We start from the raw sequence: 19,485 nt of genomic DNA on the forward strand, positions 1-19,485 counted from the left end.
GAGCAAGGAGGCCCGTCCCGACTTCCTCGAAGTGCCTCGCCAGCTCCCCGCAGCTCGGGGGCCCAGAGATCGGGGGGGGGGGAGACAAGGCAGGGCTCGGGGTCGCCCGGAGGAACCGCTGGAAAAGCTTATCTCGCCATCCCTCTGGCCCAAGAAAGTGCCGGGGCGAAAAGGAGCGAAAGCCCCGCCTCTTCGCTGGGATAGGCTGGCCTACGGGTTGCATCACCGCGCCGGGGGAGGTTCGGGGTCTGGGGCTTGTGAGGGGGGGGAGAGGGAGGCAGAAGGGAGGGAAGCTTGTTTGTTTCAACAGTTAGGAAGTTTCGTTTGGAGCCGCCGCCGCGGTAACCCCAGCCCCCTAATCCCCACTACGCCTTTTGTGCTTCATTTTTCCCGGTCCTTTTAGTGGGGTGTGGGGTTGGGGGTGTTCACTGCCCTCTTGAAGACCTCCTTCCCTTCTCCGCCGCCTTCTCTCCGGGATTCTGCGAGGAAAGCTCCGCGGCCGCAGCGCCCGGTCAAGAAAAAGGCGCAGAAAGTGACCCAGGCGGAGCCCGTGACCAATCGTCCCGGGCCCTTCTGCCCCGCAGGTCTCCCCTTGAGAGAAAGACTGGGCCGGGTTTTCCGGGCTCCGATTTGGGCCGTGGTGTCGATTCTCTTCCCTCTTTCCCGGCCCCTATTCCCTCCTTTGCGAATGTGTGCGGGTATTATGGGTGGGGGAAGTCCAGTTGCAAGTCAAGACCCCCCCCCTGGCCTGAATAGCAGCAGCCACTGGCTCCCCTCCCTCTCCCAAGGAGCTCAGGTAATCGCAGGCCTAGGGGCGGTCTGTCCCCAAATCGCTCCTCCATCTCTCCCTCCCCCCATCTGGTTTCACTCTCTTCGCCAGTGGCCAGGAGGGTCTATTCAGGCTCTGAAGAGCCCGGGGGCGGGGGGGGAAGGGGTTCTTCTTTGGTCGGTCGGAGCGGCGGCGGGACCAGAAGGGAGCCTTTGAGCGAGGCGCAGATTGAGACATATCAGGATCCGTATAAAAGGGTCATTTCAGGAGTGGGGGGGCTGGACACAAAGTTTAGACTCGTGACTGGCATTCCGGAGAGGCTCGCATAGTTTAAAAGCAACAAAGCCAGCCCCAAAGAAAGGGTTAGGGAGGAGGGAAGGGGGAATTGGGGAGAAGCTAGTAAATTGACAAGCATCTGTCAACAGGGACTAATTTGCTCCCTTCCTGCAAGAAACTAACGTGTGTGTGTGCGCGCGCTCGCGCGCGCCTGCGCCTACTGTATTAGGATCTTTAACCTCTACCCTCTTGAGTGAACGCCTGTGTTTAATCCTAGTACGTTTATAAATCGGGACCGAGAACCATCCAAGTAAGAAAGTTTGAATTCAAAGGTCTTTCTGGATTTCGGATTAGAGTCAAATCTTCTCTCCCTTCCCCCCCCCTAATCTTCCCTCCTCTTTGTAAAACCGTTTCAAAGGGAGTGGGCGAGACTAAACGTTTTCCAACAGCAAAAGAAGAGAAGTGGAGAGAGAGAGAGGAAAAAAAAAGAAAGGCCAAAGGGAAGGCAAGGGCGACCAAGAGCCAGCCTTCCTTTTCAGAGGTATTTGGTTTTTTATTTCGTCCTCGCAAGAAATCCCCTAAAGCTCAGAGGAGAAAGGCAGGCCCCACTGCGTGCGCGGCGCAGACGCGTCCTTCGGAGCTGTAAGGTCAGAAAAGCAACAGAAAAGCAAGTTAACTTTTTCCAGGGACAGCGGATTTGGAAAGCACACTCGGGGGAAAGGCCTGTAAAGAATGGAGAGAGGAGTTGTTGTGGGGGGGGGGAGTCCGATGGGTAGGATGGGGCTAAGGCCTGGCCGAGGGGTTGCGGAGGGATCGGGCAGCGGGGCGTTCACGGTGCGGAACCCGCGAAGAATCCCGATTCTCTCCTTAGACAGCCGTAGACAAAAGCAGAAGAGGCCTAGCGCTGGACTGGATATCTCTGTTAGTTGTCAGCTCAGGTCTGGGGCGGGCGAGGAATGCTAATCATCCTCAACAGAGCTGGGAGAAACCGCAGAATCACACAGTCACGTCATTCCACCCCCCCTCCTCTCGCAACTCCCCCACTTCCCTTCCCCTCCCCTCCCCGCGCCCAACCAGGCGGTCTCTCCTTAGAAGACTGTGATCCCAGCCAGGTTTCTAATATGCGCGCTCGTTTTCGCTTGCCCGCAGCCACCCGCCAAACTGCAGGTCCCGTTTCCTGTCTTTTCATCTAAGCTACAAGTTCCTTACTCGCCGACGGAACAGGCGCACCAATAAGCCAAGTGCACACAGTCGCCTGGTTTTCCTTCTCCCCGCTGCCGACTTATAGCCGGCTCTCCAAAAGATTCCGATGGGCGTTTCTTACCTTCGCTCTCCGACTAAATAACATTAACTGGGCTTCCAAGTTCCAGGGGCGCCCCCGACCCCCCACCTTATATGCACGCCCGCTCCTGCACGCCATTCTACTAAGCCCAGAGATCGATCGATAGCTGACCTCGAGGTTTAGCCACTGCTTTATTTCTCTGTCCAATATAAAGGTCACACGAGGCAAACGCCTCCCTAAACCTTTGGCAGCCAAGGCGAGGTCGCCCCAAGAAACTCTCTTCCTTGCGCCTCTCCTTTGAGGACAACAGCCGCGAAGCCGCGGGTGGAAGCAGGGCAGTGACCCAGGGAGGCCGCCGGCCTTCCAGACTGAGCCTTCCCTGCTTTCAGACCCGGTCGGACTGGACTCCGGGGGCTATCCGTGGTTTCCCCGAGAAGGGCAGAGGAGGAGATCCAGCTTCGCCCTTCTCCTCCCTTTCGTTGAATTTCGTTCTTCTCCTACTAACACATATATAAACCGGTTTGCTCTTTTCCGCCTTTATCAGGCAGGTGGGCGGCCGAGGAAGAGCAGATCGACAGATCTTCACCTAACCTTCAACCCCTTGCATTTTCCTTTCCCAGCCACGTGGAGGTACGTCTGATTTCCTACGCGCCTCGGTGGATCCCTGAGCTTAAGGCAGCTGCCTTTGAATTCAGCAGGGGTCTGGTTGGTGCTAGACCGACCTTGGATAAGGCCGAGTTTCTATAGTCTCCCCCCCCCCCCACCTCTGGCTTGCACCAGGCGTAGCTACTCCGGCCTTCAAAGATCGCGAATTGTTTGACCTCGCTTTGCGATTAGGGAGAAGCCCCCTCCCGACAACATCGCCGTCCCTCGTCTTTCCCCAAATTGCTTAGCTGTACCTGGCCGAAAAGGACCGAAGCAAGTCCTTTCTTCCCTCCTACCTTCCGGCCATTTCAACTCCTCTAATTGCTCTTGTCGCGGCCGCTTTTTCAACGGCGGCGTTTGGCGTCCCAATTTTGGGGCGTCGCGGCCGGCGAGGAGTTCCCACCGGCTTCCGCCAGAGTTCGTGTCCAAGAGAGGCCCGGGAAGCCCTCGGTCTCGCCCGGATTTACGTTTGAGTAAGCGGGCTTGGCACAAAGGCTCTTGGGCGGCCGACTGCTGCTTTTCTCGGAGTCAGAGAAGAAGGCCGGCGGCCAGCGCAAAACTCGGAAGGTGCCCTGGCTGGGCGCCCCATCGGCTCTTGCGGAGGCCGCTTGATCGTCTTGTCTTCCAGCTGGCATCTTCTCTGCTCGGGAAGCCCCAGATCTGCAGGGGAGAATAACTGGGGAGTGGAGGCGAAACTGTTATTTAGGGAAAATACTTCATTCCAGCATGGGCAACCCTTTCTTTTCTTCTTTCTTCTTCTCTTCTTTTTTTTTTCTTTTTGCAAAGTCACACCCCACCTTTGAAAGTGGATCCGTTGACAAGTAAGGGTAATAAATGAGGGGCGCTTTCAGATAGAGATCTCAGACGTGAAATTGCGCCCAGCTGGTTGTGTAAGCAAACAAATCGCCCCCATGTTCGAGGCTCTCGACTTGTGGCGGTGATGAATGGACGCCAGAGGTAAATGGCTCTTTAACTCATTTAGGAATAAAACTCTTTTGGCTTCCCAAGTCAAAGCGCTCAGGAACGGCCTGGATCCAACGCGAGGTTTTTTGTTATTTTTTAAACAAGAGTTTTATTGGCGTCTACTTGTGTTCCCCCCCCCATTTCTTTCTTCTAACCCCCCCTCTCCCTCCAGCACCTCCGGGAACTCTCGTCAAAACGCGGACTGGTTAGGAAGCCCCGGCAGGCCCGCCAAGCAGCGGCGCGCTCCCGGCAAGCTGGAAGACCTTGGCAAAGTCGTTAGGCTGACCGTTCGCCTTTTCCCTTAGAAACCCATTAGAAAAGATGAACCTGTTTTTCTTTTTCCACGTAATTTTCCTAGTGGACGGTGTATGTGCCTTCTTGGAGGGGTAAAAAAAAAAAGAAGCTCAAATTGTTGGCATCCAGGCTAATGACCCGGGTGGAGCGGGCGGGGGATGCAGAATATATTTCATTCTTTTTAATCTCTTTGGGTTAAGGGTGAAAATAAGATTTGAAGTCCATTGTCAGAGAGAAGATGAAGTGGTTGGGGATATATTTTACTTCTCTTTTTTGTGGAGAGTTAAGACTACCTTAAGTAAATCAAACGTCCCATTCTGACCCTAAGACCAGACACAAAACAGATTTCAACCCAAATTCTGTTCCTGGAGGAGAGTGCGTAAAGTAGGGTTCCCCCTCTCTGTCCAGGCTTGTGATATACTTGGTTTATGGGTCAGCTCTTCTAGGATTCTTAAAACAGAAGGGGTTAACCTAGCTCCCCTGGTACTACAGCAAAGTCGGATGAAGGGATACTTTTAAACTCTGATTTTTAAAAAATCCCAGCAGAGTTTAACTCTATAAGTTTTTTTCCAGGTAACTGCAGATAAATGTAAAACGCTCATCCTCTGCAAACATTTTATCTGCCAAGAAAAATAATTTGGCTTGAAGGTAAAATTCTATATTTTTTAAAAATAGAATTACTTCATGATGATGGGACTTAAAAGGGAGCAGGCTAACTAAATTTAACAGCGTGAAGAAAAGTCTTTAGCTTGAACTTCTTACAGATGTTTTCTTTGGTATATTACTGCTACTTTTTACATGGAGGAGACTGTCCAAAATACACTTGTTCATCGCCTCTTTTAAGCCTCTCTTCCTTTTATTTTTCAGTCTCTCCTTCCCCCCCCTCAGCCCGCTTTTAGTCTCTTACAAAAATAAATCTGCTTTCTTTGGTTTTAAAAAAAAAGACCACAGATAATTCTCATGTAGCAATTATGGGAGCCCAGGCATATTGTATCAATTAGGAAAAAAAGCAGCAATAACTAAACTGAATGTGGCTGAAGTCCCTTCATCATCCAAAGGCCTACAAACAAATTAAACCCAGTTGATGATTGGAATACACCAAGTGTTCACCAATCTTGGTAGCATCCATTCCCCTATCCCCCCCCATCCAAAATCTGTTTATCACTTCCTGGTTTCTTCTGATATCTTGGGTCAATATTCCCATTACCACAACTAACAAAGACCCCTGCTCCTGTTGACATGAGATGCTGGGATGTGTAGTCAATAAGATCCGTAGGGTACCAGGTTGAAAGCAGTGTTCAGCTGTCAACAAAATGCTAAGTCCCCCCCCCCTTAGGAAGATCTAACCCTTTTTCTCATGAAGGCGTAGGGACCTCTAAAGCTTGTTGTCCTTGAATACAGCAATAAATGTACAAAAAAGAGCCTGTGGTGAGTGCGTACAAAAAAAAGCGCTATTTTTGAGACAGCTTTAAATTTCAGAGATTTGGGGGGGGGGGAAAAGAGTTGTATGCTTAAAGCCATAATTTCACTTTGCAAAATGGCACACACACACACACACACAAAACATCCCTTATCAAAATTCCTGAATTTTGAACCGGCTCATTTCGGAACACCCCCAAAGTTAAGTCTGTCTGGAAAAGGTTAGATTGAAATCAAAGAGCAGGTAGAGGCCAGGCTGTTTTGGGAAGAGAAGCTGTCACTGCAGCAAAGATGAACTCAGGGCCGTAGAACTGCAGCCTAAGTGGCACCTAAGTGGCTTCAAGTGCAATTCAAGGTTTACTTGGCAACCACACCCACTTCCACAGAGGGCAGGATATACTTTGTGGATGTATTTATTTTGCTCATTGTGACTGCTAGTTTCAATACTGCCCACAGCATTTAGATAACCTTGGAAGATGGCTTTGGTTTCTAAGACCTTCCCCTCCCTTTTTTGGGCATGGCTAAAGGTATGCTGTGTGACTAGAAGCAAAAGGCTTTTTTTTTTTTTTACTAAGGCAGCTGGCCAGCTGAGATTCTGTGCACCTACTGGCCCAACGTTTCCAACAAGCATCCTTTGGTTTCTCCCTCCCTTCTTAAAGCAAACTGGGAAGGCTACATTCTAAGTATTACAGCATTGGAAATAAAAAGAAAACCCCAGTCCTATAAAACCAAGGCCTTTCCCCACACCTCAGCTAGACTTTTTCCTTCCTTCCAGTTTTAGAATACTTATTCATATTATGAATCTTAAAAAATGGGTTAGAGTGGGAGAAAAAATAATAATCTGAGAAATCATAGCCTAGTATTATGAATTGGAACCCATCTTACAATTCTGAGGATGCTTTGGGGTTTCTCAAGAACCTTCGTGGCATCAAGGGCTAGATAATGGAAGGTCAATCAAAGACTAATACATAATATATTAAAGTGTCTGATTCTAAAGGTAGGTTTCTCTGGTCCCACTCTGCAAAAATTAGAAGGACATGGCCAGTTCAGTTTTAGGCAGCACTGAAACAAATGAAAGCCAAGCTACCTTCTTCTTCCTGACAAGGGCTAGCCTTTCAGACTAGGGGCTGACAGCAGTGATTATTCAGCTGTAAATGCTCATTCGTTGAATCTCCTAGGATCTCTTGTGTTTGGAATGAGGAAGGAAGGAAGGAAGGAAGGAAGGAAGGAAGGAAGGAAGGAAGGGAGGAAGGAAGGAAGGAAGGCAGGCAGGCAGGCAGGCAGGCAAGTGAATTAAGACTAGAAAAGCTTGTTAATGAAAACAAAAAGGTGCAGGAATGCAGGCAGCCAATTAATTGGGGGAAAACCTGCCACCAATTTCTGTAGCTGAAAATCCTGCCTTATCTCAAACCCTTCCTAATTTGGAGGGCTAGGAAGAGAAGCTGAGAGGGAGAGGATGGGGGGGGGGTTTAGAGTTGCAGGAATGTTATTTTTAAAGATCCGGCTTTATTAATACGTTAAGAAAAAGCTCCCTTGGCAGCCTGGGTTCTTACAGCTCCATCTCAGATCCTATAAAACATTAATGCGCTGAAAGCTGTTACTGGGATTGGCAGAGACCAGGCTCCAAGCCCTGGGAAAGTTGTTGCCTTCAAAAGGGGTTCCGAGCCCTGAGAACTTGCTGATGCACTTGAAAGAGGGGAGGGGGGGGCGCGCGAGATGAAGCTTTCACTCCTCTGTGTTCAAATGAAGGAGAAGCCTCAAGGAGACTCCTCAATGTTTCTCCCCCATCCCCCACCTTCCACTCCAGGAAGGGCACAGGCCTGTCCTTGGGTCTGAACAGAGCACCAGACATCTGTATCTCCAGCTCTCTTTTGCTCCCATACACTCTCTGAAGACTAGATCAGGGGTCTCCAACCTTGTCAACTTTAAGCCTGGCGGACTTCAACTCCCAGAATTCCCCAGCCAGCAAAGCTCCGCCAGGCTTAAAGTTGACAAGATTGGAGACCCCTGGCACTAGATCACTTCTCTGAAAGGACCTAGAAACCTGAAGCCACACTAACAGATATTGGGGGGTACATCTGTGAGGGAGTTTAGGACCCATTAAAAAAATTATTTAACCTCCACAAAGGTAGTCCAAAGGCACTCTCCCTTCTCCCCCCCCACCACCACATACAGCATTCCCATTGGCATTGCGGATTATGCAAACAGAAGGGCTGGAAGCCACCAGCAGGCTGTTAAAGGGATTCTCCAACTTTTCCTGTTTTGTTTCCTGTTTTGTCAGCTTCAGTCACAAGCCTTGTAACATCAAACCAACGCCTAGAGACAGAGGCACCTCACTAGACACCAGGTTCAACCTGTTATCCCCCCATTCCCGCTCCTTGAAACTCTTGGGGGGAACTGCAAACCAAGGGCTGGTGTGCGGGGGAAGGGAAAGTAGGAGCCCCCCAACTCCACAGACAACCAAGTGGGGAGGGGAACACCAAGGAACACAGATTGGGGGAGGGCAGCGGGACTCCGGTGGTCCTTCAGGGTGTTCTTGCCTTTTTGTTCTTTTTGCTAAATTCTTTTATTTTTGTTTTAAATTCTCACTTCAATTTTTAATTCTTGAAGAACAGCTTCGACAACATATATCGCACTCATTATAAGAAGCAAAGGGTTATATCAAAAATTATTAGTATAGAATCACAGGAAGCCTGGTTTGGAACCAGAAAAAAATACAAAACAGATATAGATACATACACACAGAACAATTCCTTGTTTTTTTTAATAATTATTTGGAAAACGTTATTTCCCCCTCCCTAAATTTTTGTTTCTTGTGTTGGTTTTTCTTCTCTCCTTTATGCGCATAACGATGTTTTTAAATTTTACAAAAAAAGTGAAAATAAAGACTAATATTTTACAAAATGAAGAACAATGTTCGTGGTCAGTGTTTCCCTGTGGATCCCCCCCTCCCGTTCCCCCTCCCCCTCGGTTCAGTTCGGCATCAGTTCCGTTGCTTAAAACTGTTTGCTGTACAGTTGATCACCGTTTTCGGTCCGTGATCAATCCAGGAAAATCCATCTAATCCTCTTCCTCCTCTTCCTCTTTCCTCTCTTTCTCGGAGGGGGGGTGAGTGGGCGGGTGGGCAGGCAGTACAATGAGAAAAATCCCTTCGGTCTTTGCTATTATTTTTTTTTGTTCCTTCGTTTTAAAAGTCTCCCACCTCGCGGTCGCCGTTGGTTCCACACAGGCGAGCTGCCCCCCCTTTTTTTGGCCACCGCCGCCGGGCCGGAGTTGCCAGCCTCTGCCAGTCTTTCCTTCAAGACGAGGTCTCCGAGCTCCCGGCCTTGGGGAAGTGGGGCGTTTGTGGGTCCCTTTCTTTTGCTCTTTCTCTCTCCTCGGGACCTCCCCCCACTCTGGCCGCCCAGCCTCAAGGCCCGTGGCGGATCGCTTAAGCGGGGGTGGTGGTGGGTGGGGGGAGGCCAGGGGCTGCTTTAGGAACACTGGATCGACATGTAAGGCCAGTTGAAGCTGCTGCCGGAGAGCAGCATGTCTCGGATGAGCGTCTCGATGGGGGTTTTACCTACCAAGCGGACGAAGAAGAGTTGCTCGATGACCGACGAGGAGACGGTGCGCAGGGAAGGCAGCCGGAGGAGCAGCTTGCCGAAGCGGCTGGGCTGGTTGGGGTACTGGCTGCGCACATATTCCTCTAGGGCGCACTGCGATTTCTCCTGCAGGCTCTCGATGTGCGCCGCGTCCGACAGGCCACAGGCATCTGTCCGGCCATCCGGAGAAGCAGCGTGGGCGAAAGGGAAGGAGAGGGAGAGAGAGGGAGAGACAGCAGGGCAAGAGGGTTAGCGAGGGCCTGGCCATCCCGGCTAGCCGGCAGGTCGGCCCCCCCATCCCATCCCATCCCACCCCACTCCCTCCTCTCCCGACATTGAGATCCCCAGGGACTCAGGACAGCCCTCCCCGGTGTCTTCTTCACCTGACTGGCGTCTGTTTAAAAAAAAGGGGGAGGGAGGAATGAGGAGTGGGGAACCGGATTTACCCTTCTCGGCCCTGCAGCCATGCGGCTGCAGATGCCAGGAAGGACCGAGGCCTCGCTTCCTTCGCTGAGAGTTGCATCCTATTGTTAGCCGGTGGACACGCGCACTTGTCCTCCCTTGCGTAGAGAACGAGAAAGAGAGAGAGAAAGGGAGGGAGGGAGGGAGGCCGCCAGGCCCCGCCAGCTGTGCGTGAGGGGGGAAGAGTGGGGGGAGTGGGGAGGAAATCCTTCGTGGACAAGACACCCAAGGACGCCTCCGCGCCCCCCTCCTCCGGCGCCCCCTCCACACTCTGGGAAAAGGCTCCGGCCGGGGTGGGCTCAGTGGGGCCAGGCGCTGCGCAGGCAGACGAGAGAACCGAACCAGGCTAGGCTAGGATCCGAGCCCAGCTCGTAGAAAAGGCGGCCGCCTTCATTTCCGGGAGGTGGTTGTGTGTGTGTGCGCGAGGAAGGCTGAGAGAGAGCGAGCGAGAGAAGGCGAGTTAGACTAGCAGCGCGCTCGCTTTGTCTCTGGATCGAGAGGCGATCGAGCCGTTGAAATTTGGTGGCGTCTCTGGAAGCCGGATAATCATCGCCGGGAAAATGGCTCAGCTCCCAGCCTTCCCTCTCCCCCCCCCTTCACCCGCCTTGCGCTAAGAAGCTGCTTCTCCTGCAGCTGCTCTCGCTCGCGTTCACAAAGCTGCGCCGCCTGCCTGGCCCGAGCTGGGAGGCTGCAGCTAGAGCCGAGAAAGGAGGCCTCCAGAGAGTCGGGAAAGTGCCTAGCTCCAGTTTCTCTTTCGGAGGGGAAGGATACGCATTTCCCGGAGCCAGAAAACTACATAAGAGAGACCCCCCACCTATATATATATATATATTCTGCAACTCCCTCCTTCCTCGTAGGGTAAAAAAAGAGGGCCGAGGTAGCAAGCTAGCCTTCCTAGTAGCTTTCTGACTGCCGCCTTATTATTATTATTATTATTATTATTATTATTATTATTATTATTATTATTATTATTATTATTATTATTATTATTATTATTATTATTATTGTTTTAAAAACAGGTACGGCGGGAGAGAGAGAGAGAGAAAGAGAGAAAACAAGAGTCTAAGGAACAGAAGCGAGGGGGGAGGGAAGAAGCCACCTGCGCATAAGCGGCGGGTGCTTCGGGCAGGGAAGCGGGGAGCCGCTGTCGTCTGCCTTGTTCAGATTCGCAACTTGTTTTCTTCTATCAATAATAAATATTTCAAAACATCATGATCACAAGGCAGCCGTCAACTAGCAGGGCGGTTTAGCGGAGATCAAAGCAGCTTTTGAGATGGGTGTGCGTGTGTGCGCGCGCGCAGCCGCGCGTGTGTGGGAATGGTGTGTGTGTGTGTGTATGTATGTATGTATGTATGTATGTATGTATGTATGTATGTACGAATGTATTAATCTGGGGGAGGGTCCCCTAAACCGAGCTTTCAAATGTAACACCTTAGAAAAAGGCAATGAAAAATTATTTGCACAATTCTTTCTGAGGTGTTGTTTTAGCTAGTATTGCGTATTAGTTTGGCGACAAGGGATCTCCCGTTTTCAGGCCGGGCCTTTCAAACGATTGCCAGGCACCTTCATGCCCACGCTTCTGGCCTCAAGCGAAAATAGAAATAAACCAAGCTATAATTCAAACGCTTCTGAGGAAAAGACCTTCCTGACCCCAGCTACAGACTAAGGAGCGCTTAGATGTACAATTACGCACGCCCGACTGTTGTGCTAATCCATGCTTTTGCCTTAAATGCAGTGATCATTTGCAACATCTAAAATCAGGGGAGGGGGTGCAGGGAGAAAAAAGAGAGTGAGAATATGTGTGTGTGTGTGTGTGTGAGAGAGAGAGAGAGAGAGAGGAAAGGAAAGAGGGAGGGAGAGAGGGAGGGAGATTGCAATGCACAGACGTCATGCAACAGAGACCTGCCCTTATTTGTGGTCCATTATAGTGAAGAGTCACTATCTTCTTTAGCTGTGACTAAGAGATCTTCCTCCCCTTACACCCTCTAGCTTCTACTCCCCCACCCCATTTGCCACGTTGCCCTTTTCCACCAGGGTCTTCAGTTTCAGGCAACTTCTAAATAAGGCAGGATGAAAGGGTCTGGTTGCCTCAGCACATCTCTTTGGAGGCTCCCTGCCCTATTCTCTGGATTGGTGAAATATTTATTTCTGCTTCTGCTTTCTCCAGCTTGAGGCCACCACTGGGATTGTGAGAAAAGAGCATCGACAAAGCTCCCCTCCCCTTCTCCTTAATATATCCAACAGATGCTTAATAAAACATATCTTCTTCTGTTATTTCCCCCCCCCTTCTTTTTCTTCTTCTTCAAGCTGTACTCCTACCTAGTGCATGAGGGGTGGGCTTTGAATTTACTTGGCACTCCTCGCACTCAAGGTAATTCTCTCCTCCCCAGCAAACATGTCTGGATCGAGGGGATGCTTTTCGACCAGACAATCTGAAAATTAATTAAACAATCTGGGCTCTTCTGATCGATCAGCTGATGGAGCTGAGATGAAATAGTAGACCAAAGAAGGAGAGTGATGCATATTCACCCCCTTTCGCTTACTTCTTTGCGGGGAAGAGAGAAAAGAAAGGAGAGGAGACTGGGAAGACAGAAGGTGATGGACATAGAAACTGTGTTTCTCTCATTTTCTCAAGCGGTTATAATTTCCCCTGTAGTCGCTATTTCTTTCTATTTTCCTTTCCAATCAATGGCAGAGAAACGATATCAGTAAATAAAAAATGATCAGCTTTTGTTATTAGGTGGAGCATATTTTACCTAATGCACCTAGGAGCCTTAAGTGCTCAAAAAAAAAAAACCAGTTTGCAAAATGAGAAAATGAGAAACCAACGTCCTGTTAGTGCCTGGGAGATAGATTTATACATCTGACCTGCTCTGATATTTCTGTGGGTAATATTACCTATATAATTCTAAGTTGTAGAAGGATGTGCACTCCCATGTGTTAATTAAAAATACATTTGCTAAGGAAATTAGCATTTTGGTGTGAAAAATAAACATGCTGGGGTTAATTTTAAGGTGCTGTTTACTTTTTATATGGTGAACTTTTTATGGGTGAACAAAAATATTCTGAAGTCCTATTGGTAGTGATCAAATACATAAATAAATAAAATATATAAGAAATACAATGATCTCCAAGCAGGCTTCAACATTGATCTCTCATCTAAAAAACCCAATGATTTTGAAGCTAGACTTATTTTACATTTAGGATCAGATTGCTGAGTTAAGCCTCTGGGACCAGGTGGCTAAAAATGTTTTTTCCATCCATCAAAGTTTGCTTAAAAAGTTGGATGGCTTGATGAAAGATTTGCCATCAATTACCTTCTGGCCAGCAATCAAAACAAGATTAGCCCAAGTGGAAATGAGTGTATATGAAAACTGAAAGGAGGGGGTACTTGGAAGTGGGGTAATGTGGGGATGGATAGGAATGAACCATCAAAGGGGTTATGCTGGAAAATACTATTCCAGTATACCTATTGTTACTAAATGAATAATTATGAACAATTTAACATTGCTGTGAGCGCCCCCCAAAAATATAGCAAAATATCTGCTTTATTAAATCAGCCAGGTAAGCCTTGAGGATTTGAGAAATTGGACGGTGAGTGTGTGTCACACCTTTTAATCTGGGGACCATTTCAAATGAAGCCCTTTTAAGCAACCACCTTTCTTTACCTTTCTGTCTTAAAAGCTGCTATTTTAAAACTCATCTGAATATTTCTGCCCTTTGTCCAGTCCCTCCTGTCTCCAATGCAATAAATGGGTTAAGAAAAAATATGTGAGGCTGCAGTTGAAATCACCCTGAAAAATGCCAGCAGGGTCCCTTTTTGTCAGTTGTGAAAAAACACAAGTTTCCGCCACAAAAAACAACAACAACAAAACAAAAAAACAAAAAAACACCACCACCACCAGATAAGAAAAATGCGGCCCAAACAGTGTCTCTAAGGCTGCTTCGTAAATCTCCCCATTTGTTTTAAGATCTGCACTTGATCCTCTTGCAAAGAAAAGAAGTCTTCACTCCCAGCCCTGCATTTGCAGCCAGAGGAACAAGGGGGGGCAGTCACAGTCCACCTCTCTGAGCACTGCGCATACCAATGAGTCCCCATCTAAATAAATTATCCAGTGTTCAAATCAATATTAATACTACGTATGTTTGCTATATTACAGTTTTGCACAAATTTAAGAGTCCTTTGGCCACAAAGTAAATACTACTTCTCAGGCATGTGAAGCTAGAAATATTGATAGATTCTTCCTCTCAATCAGAAATGTCACCAAGTCCAGCCAATGAAATCTTTTGTGTATTGCAGATTTAAGGGGAAATATAATAGTACTAAAGCACGCAAAAAGATTTAAAAAAATAAATAAAAATAGCACAAATATTCCCATGAACTTTCAATCTCACACAACCCAATTTAGGAATATTTATTTTTGAGCAGGTGATTGTCCTGTGTAGAGTGCAAATTTAACTCACAGACAGCCATACCTTTCCAGTAAGGCCCAAAGGCCTTCTTGTATATTCTATCCATAAATCTTTGATTTTGTTGATATATGGCTCAACGGGCTTTGCAATAATAAAAAGATGCCTGAATTTTTATAGACTTCAACCAGAGCACTTCAAAGGTGAGGTTAATATCCTCTTTTGCAAAGTTAATTTGAGCCATCTATCATAAACAAAATTATGGACCAGCACATTATCCATCCCTGTTTCTAATTTAATTGGGTGGAGGATGTGGGGTGTTGCAGCTAATCTGTTAGTATTGGTTATAGAGTTGCCTTGTGTGTTTTTATGTATTTTTTTCTGGGAACCAGAGCTTGAAGATGAGAAACTACAGAAACTAGAGAAAGCAGAAATGTTTGGAGATGGGGGAGAAAGAGAATAAAAAATGGGGCTGGAACCTTGAGAAAAAGGCAAGAAAATATCTCTGCAAATCTTGGGGCGAGCACTTCTTTTTAAGCAGGAAAGGTAGGTAGGTAGGTAGGTAGGGGTGTAGGTGTGTGTGTGTATGAGTGTTTTGGCCTTCAGGTCAATTTTTACCTGCTCCTCTGATCACAGCAATTTAAATTATGAATACTTTCCAGTAAAGGGGAAGGGGGAACCACCGAGCAATAAAGCAGTAATGTGAAGGATTTATTTGTATCTCTGCCTTCCTACTCAACAAGCTCTGGTGAAAAACCTTGGCTAATGTTTTAAACTTCCCCCTCTTCTCTTTTCTCTCTTTCTCTCTCTCTCTTGCATATTTTAATTTACTCACTGCTCCGAAGCCAAACGCCAGCCAAAGCAGCCACAGCAGCAGCCCTTAAACCTTCCCTTTGCCCATTTCACGTAGAACCTAAGGAAACTGCCCAGCCCAAGACCACCAACTAGCGAGACCTGCTTGCTAGGCCCGAGAGCCAGTAGGGCTGCGCCGACCCGCCTCTGCCTTTGGCCCAAGTCTCTGGGAAAGGGCCAGCGAGGGCCTGCTTCACCTCCTCCAGCCTGCCCAGCCCAGCCCAGCCTGGCCTGGACCACTGACCTGAGGTGAAGAGGACGATGGCTTTGAGGCAGCTATATTCGGCGGAGTCCACGTGCAGGGCCTTGAGCTTCTCCACCTGCTCCTGGAAGATGCGGATGTGGTCCATGAAGGCCACCACGCGGTCGGCAGACATGGGCGAGGCGTGGAGGCCGGCGGCGGCCAGGAGCGGGGCCACGTGCAGCGGCATGGAGCACTGGGCGGCGTTGAGCACGAAGAGCTCGCTCCAGGTGAGGCGCAGCAGGGCCACCTGGTCGGTGATCTGTAGGTCCGGGAAGAAGGGGATGTTGCGGGCCCACTCGACGGCGCTGAAGAGCAGCCGCGCCGCCAGCTCACAGATGTTCTCGATGCCCATGATGTTGTTGGGCTGCATGCACTGACTGCCGTAGCGCGACGTCGGGTAAGGCTCGGCTCGCAGCAGCAGCGAGATGTAGCCCGACAGGTAGCAGTGGCCGTTCAGCGGGTCGCCGTTGGTCAGCGCGTACTGGCCCGGGTTCGGCTGACTCGGAGGCATCCTTCCTCGCTGAACCGCTGACGAAAAGAGGGAGAGAGAGAGAAAAGGAGAGGAAATGTGCATCCGGCAGCCTGGACAAACCCCAGCCCTCCAGACAGCCTTCGCCCCGCGCTAAGGCGAAAGCAGCAGCAGCAGCAGCAGCCCAAGCAACGCGCGCGCCCGCGCACACACACACTCTCACTCACAAGCGCGCTCCTTCTGACATACGCAAACACACACACACACACACACACAAATCCGAAGGTATGTGTATGGGTAATAGGGAGACACACAGACACACACGCGCACAATGTAAGCCCCCCCCTCCCGCAACCTTGCATTGTTGTGCAAATGGGGACGCCCCGATGCTCCTGCGAGGGAGGTCGCCTTTTCTCCCCCGCGAGAAGAAGATGAGGATGGGGATGGTAAGAAGAAGATGGTGCGGATAAAAGCACAAGCTTTTCAAAGCTGCCTCTGCCAAACGCTTTAAAAAACAAACAAACACGTATCAGGTCCCACCTGCAAAATGTTCCCGCTTCGTCTTTCCAGAGACCCAGTGAGACATTCTGAGTCCTCTTGAGCCTAGTCAGTGCTCAAAGTTCTTGCGATTGCAAAATACCATCCAGCCAAGCCTCCCCTTTATTTGCCAGTCCAGGAATCGCACAATAAGGCTACCAAACTGGGAAGGGGGAGGCGAGGGGGGGTGTCAGGGCTCTCCTTAGTCTTTGCAAGCTACTCTTGCCTAAACAATCAGGTCCCAGTCCCACTAAACACACACACTCACATAACACACACAGAGGCAAGCCTCTGCCCAATTTAAACGGAACGGTTCTGTATTTAAAAGGATTTGCGGGGGGGGGGGGAAGAGTTGTTACTGTTAAAAGAGGTGGGTTAAAATAAATTGTGAACTTACAGAAGCCAAACATGAGCGGCAGGGAAGAAAGGATAACACCAAGTCTTTAACTGTATGGTTCCAGAAAGCACCAACTTGCTATTGCTTTGGCCAGTGAAGACAAACATTTGCAACTGTGCAGCATGCACAACACATACATACGTACACACACACACCTGCACGTACTACTCGAATGCCATGGATGCAGTCACTGTCCTAAATGTGTGTTTGGATTTATTTAAAGCTGAACAAAGTTTGTGTATGTGTCTAAGGGCGTAAGTGTGTCGATCTACTTAATCCGAGGCCAAAAAATTCTAACTTCTTATAAAAATAAAGGTGACAAGGTGAAGAAAGGGCCTCTGGTGAATATTTGAACCCTTCCAATTAATGCTTTCTGTTTCACACCATTGCATATTCTAATCATTTTCAATCAGGGTATTTCTGTTTTGCTGTCAGAACCTCACTTCGATTTCTGTTACTATAGTTTAGATTTCCAAAGCTGCAGCTGTGCATTTCAAACACAGTTCAAAAATAGGGGCGAATTTATCTCCTTCATATATATTTGTACTGATTAATTTTTAGTTATGTTTCTTCAAGATGTGTTTCCTGACAAAAGCTGGCTGAAGCTTCAAATGAAGTCATCAGTGGACAGTTTTAAAAAAATAATCCTTTTTTGTTATGGCACAAGGGAGAAAGTATTTTAACTTTTTTTTTCAAATTTTCACTGCAGAAAATGATCTATTTGATCTATTTGACACTTAGGACATTTTTGACCAGAGCTTGCATATATTGCAATAAAGCTGGTAAAGGAAAAATAAAAAGTAGATGGAAATGTATTATAAATAAAGGGTGGGGAAGAACCTTGCCATTAGAACACTGGAAGAATTTGTGTTTGTTTTCAAACATTGACCAGCACAATCCAGAAAGAAGCTATGCCTTATGGTAACAACAACAACAGCAACAACAACAGCAACAACAAACACAGCAATCAACGACTTGGGGTGGTTTGCAACTGGTAAGTAGTACTGTGTTTAAGAGACAATGGGGAATGTCTTAGGGAAATGAAATGAAGAGCACACAGGGGGATGAGGTTGGTGAAATGACAAAAGTACAAAAAAGAAAAAAAAAGCAGAACACATTCACAAACTTTCCTCCCAAAGCACGAGAGGAAAAAGGAATCTCGCCAAAGGCCAGATGTTGGAAAACGAGGAGTAGCTAGCAGGTGAGGAAGGCGGCAGAAAGAAGCAATACAAGCGGCACAATTCACACACACAGACAGACAGACGCAGGCACAGCCTTGAAACACATTTCTTTGGGGGAGGCGAGGAAGTTTGACTCGTCTGAAGTTAGGGTTCCCACCCGCCACCCTTCCCGTTTTAACAGGAATTAGGAATAGTGAAACTGGGCAGGAGAAGCCAGCATGGAAAGAAAGGGTCCCTTTACGTGGCCCTTTCCTCCTTCCTCAGTTCCGAATTATTATTTATTATTTTAAAAAAGGCAGGCGTGGGGAAGAGAAAGAGGGAGAGGCAGAGAGCGATAGGACTAGTCGACTCATACGCTCGGTAGCCTTGGGTGCTGATATTAATAACAATAATACTAATAATCTGCGGATGGAGCGGGGAGCTGCGATGTGGGGGCGAAGGGGACGGGGGGGCAGCAGGTCTCCCCCTCCCCTCTCCGGGACCCGCTCCTCCACACACCCCGTCTGGAGTAGAATAGGGAGGAAATCATATTCACCTTCCCTCCTCATGCCCACTTTGAGGCACTTCTTCAGGCGGCAGTATTGGCACTGGTTGCGGTGGTGCTGGTCGATGGGACAGTTCCGGTTGGCCCGGCAAGTGTACGTTAAGTTCCTGCGGACGCTCCGCTTGAAGAAACTTTTGCAGCCCTCGCAGGTGAACTGCCCGTAGTGCTTCCCGCTGGATTTGTCGCCGCAGACCACGCACTCGATGTGCTGCTGTTGCTGCTGGCTCTGCCCGGAGCTTTGCTGCTGCTGGCCCTTGTCGCCCGGCGTGGACGGAGCGCCCGGCTGGCTCGGCGTTTGCGGCGTGTGGGGGGCCGCCGAGGCCCCTTGCTGCGGATCCCGGCCCGGCTGAGCTGCTCCGGTGGGGCCGCCCCCGGCCACGTCCTCTTGCGCATCTCGCCAGCTGCTAACTACCATTGCCATATCTCGGGCCCGCGGAGGAAAAAAAAAACGGGGGGGGTGGTCCGCCGGGGAAAAGGCCGGGAGAGGAGGGGGTCCGGGCTGGGTGGGGGAAGGGTGGGGTGGAGGAAAAGGCGGCTTGTCGGGCCGGGCTGGTGTGGTGGTGGTGGGGGGAAGAGCAGAAGCGAAGGATCAGGACTCCTCCTGCTTGGCTGCTGCTGCTGCTACGGCCGCCGCTGCCTGCTCTCTCGGCTGGTTGCTTTCCGCTTCTCTCCCCTGCCCTGCCCCCCGCCTGCCCTCCTTCCTGCCTCCTTCCTCCCCGCCGCCTCGCCTTCCCAGCTCCCGCGTTTTCCCTCTCCCCGCCTCGAATTCGGGGTGATTCCTCGGGAGAGGGCGATGGGATTCCCGCGAGCTTTCAAGGCTTCTCGGCGGTCTCCCCCCCAAAGGCTCGGGGGAGCGTTTCTGTGCCGCCCGGCCAGAGCCTTTCCTCCTCCTCCTCCTCCTCCTCCTCCTCCTGCTCCTGCTGCTGCTCCTCTTTCCTTCCCTCCAGAAACGCGTCCTTTTTCAAGTTGCAAAACCAAGCGGGGCGAAGCGGGCTGTCGGGAAAGGCATTCAGGAGGGTCACCCTGGGGAGGAGAGGGAGCGGGAGGAAGAGGAGGAGGAGGAAGAAGGAAAGGAGGAAGAGAAGGCGATGGGCTCGCCCGACCCAGTCCGGGCCGGCCACAGCCCCGTACCGTCCGAGCGGGCTAGCAGCTCGCCC

At 49.6% G+C, this 19,485-nt stretch overlaps 1 protein-coding gene across 1 annotated transcript; it reads right to left on the reverse strand.

The window, feature by feature from the left end:
- Positions 1 to 8,376: 8,376 nt before the first annotated feature.
- NR2F1 (nuclear receptor subfamily 2 group F member 1) lies at positions 8,377 to 19,114 on the reverse strand. The gene is made up of 3 exons (XM_058171415.1): positions 18,320 to 19,114; positions 15,201 to 15,728; positions 8,377 to 9,402 (listed from the first exon to the last, which is right to left on the reverse strand). The coding sequence occupies exons 1-3, from the start codon at positions 18,747 to 18,749 to the stop codon at positions 9,122 to 9,124; spliced, it is 1,239 nt and encodes a 412-aa protein (XP_058027398.1). The 5' UTR covers positions 18,750 to 19,114; the 3' UTR covers positions 8,377 to 9,121.
- Positions 19,115 to 19,485: the final 371 nt, after the last annotated feature.

The sequence above is a fragment of the Ahaetulla prasina genome, chromosome 2 (assembly GCF_028640845.1).
Source record: "Ahaetulla prasina isolate Xishuangbanna chromosome 2, ASM2864084v1, whole genome shotgun sequence".
Classification (NCBI taxonomy): Eukaryota; Metazoa; Chordata; class Lepidosauria; order Squamata; family Colubridae; genus Ahaetulla; species Ahaetulla prasina.

Bases quoted from the DNA above. Each gene is read 5' to 3' on its own strand.
- NR2F1 (XM_058171415.1), bottom strand. From the start codon at position 18,749: ATGGCAATGGTAGTTAGCAGCTGGCGAGATGCGCAAGAGGACGTGGCC. The intron at 15,729-18,319 runs GTGAATATGATT...TCTTTTCGTCAG, and splicing joins AGTGGGCATGAGGAGGGAAG to CGGTTCAGCGAGGAAGGATG. The intron at 9,403-15,200 runs GTCAGTGGTCCA...ATGGCCGGACAG, and splicing joins CATCGTCCTCTTCACCTCAG to ATGCCTGTGGCCTGTCGGAC.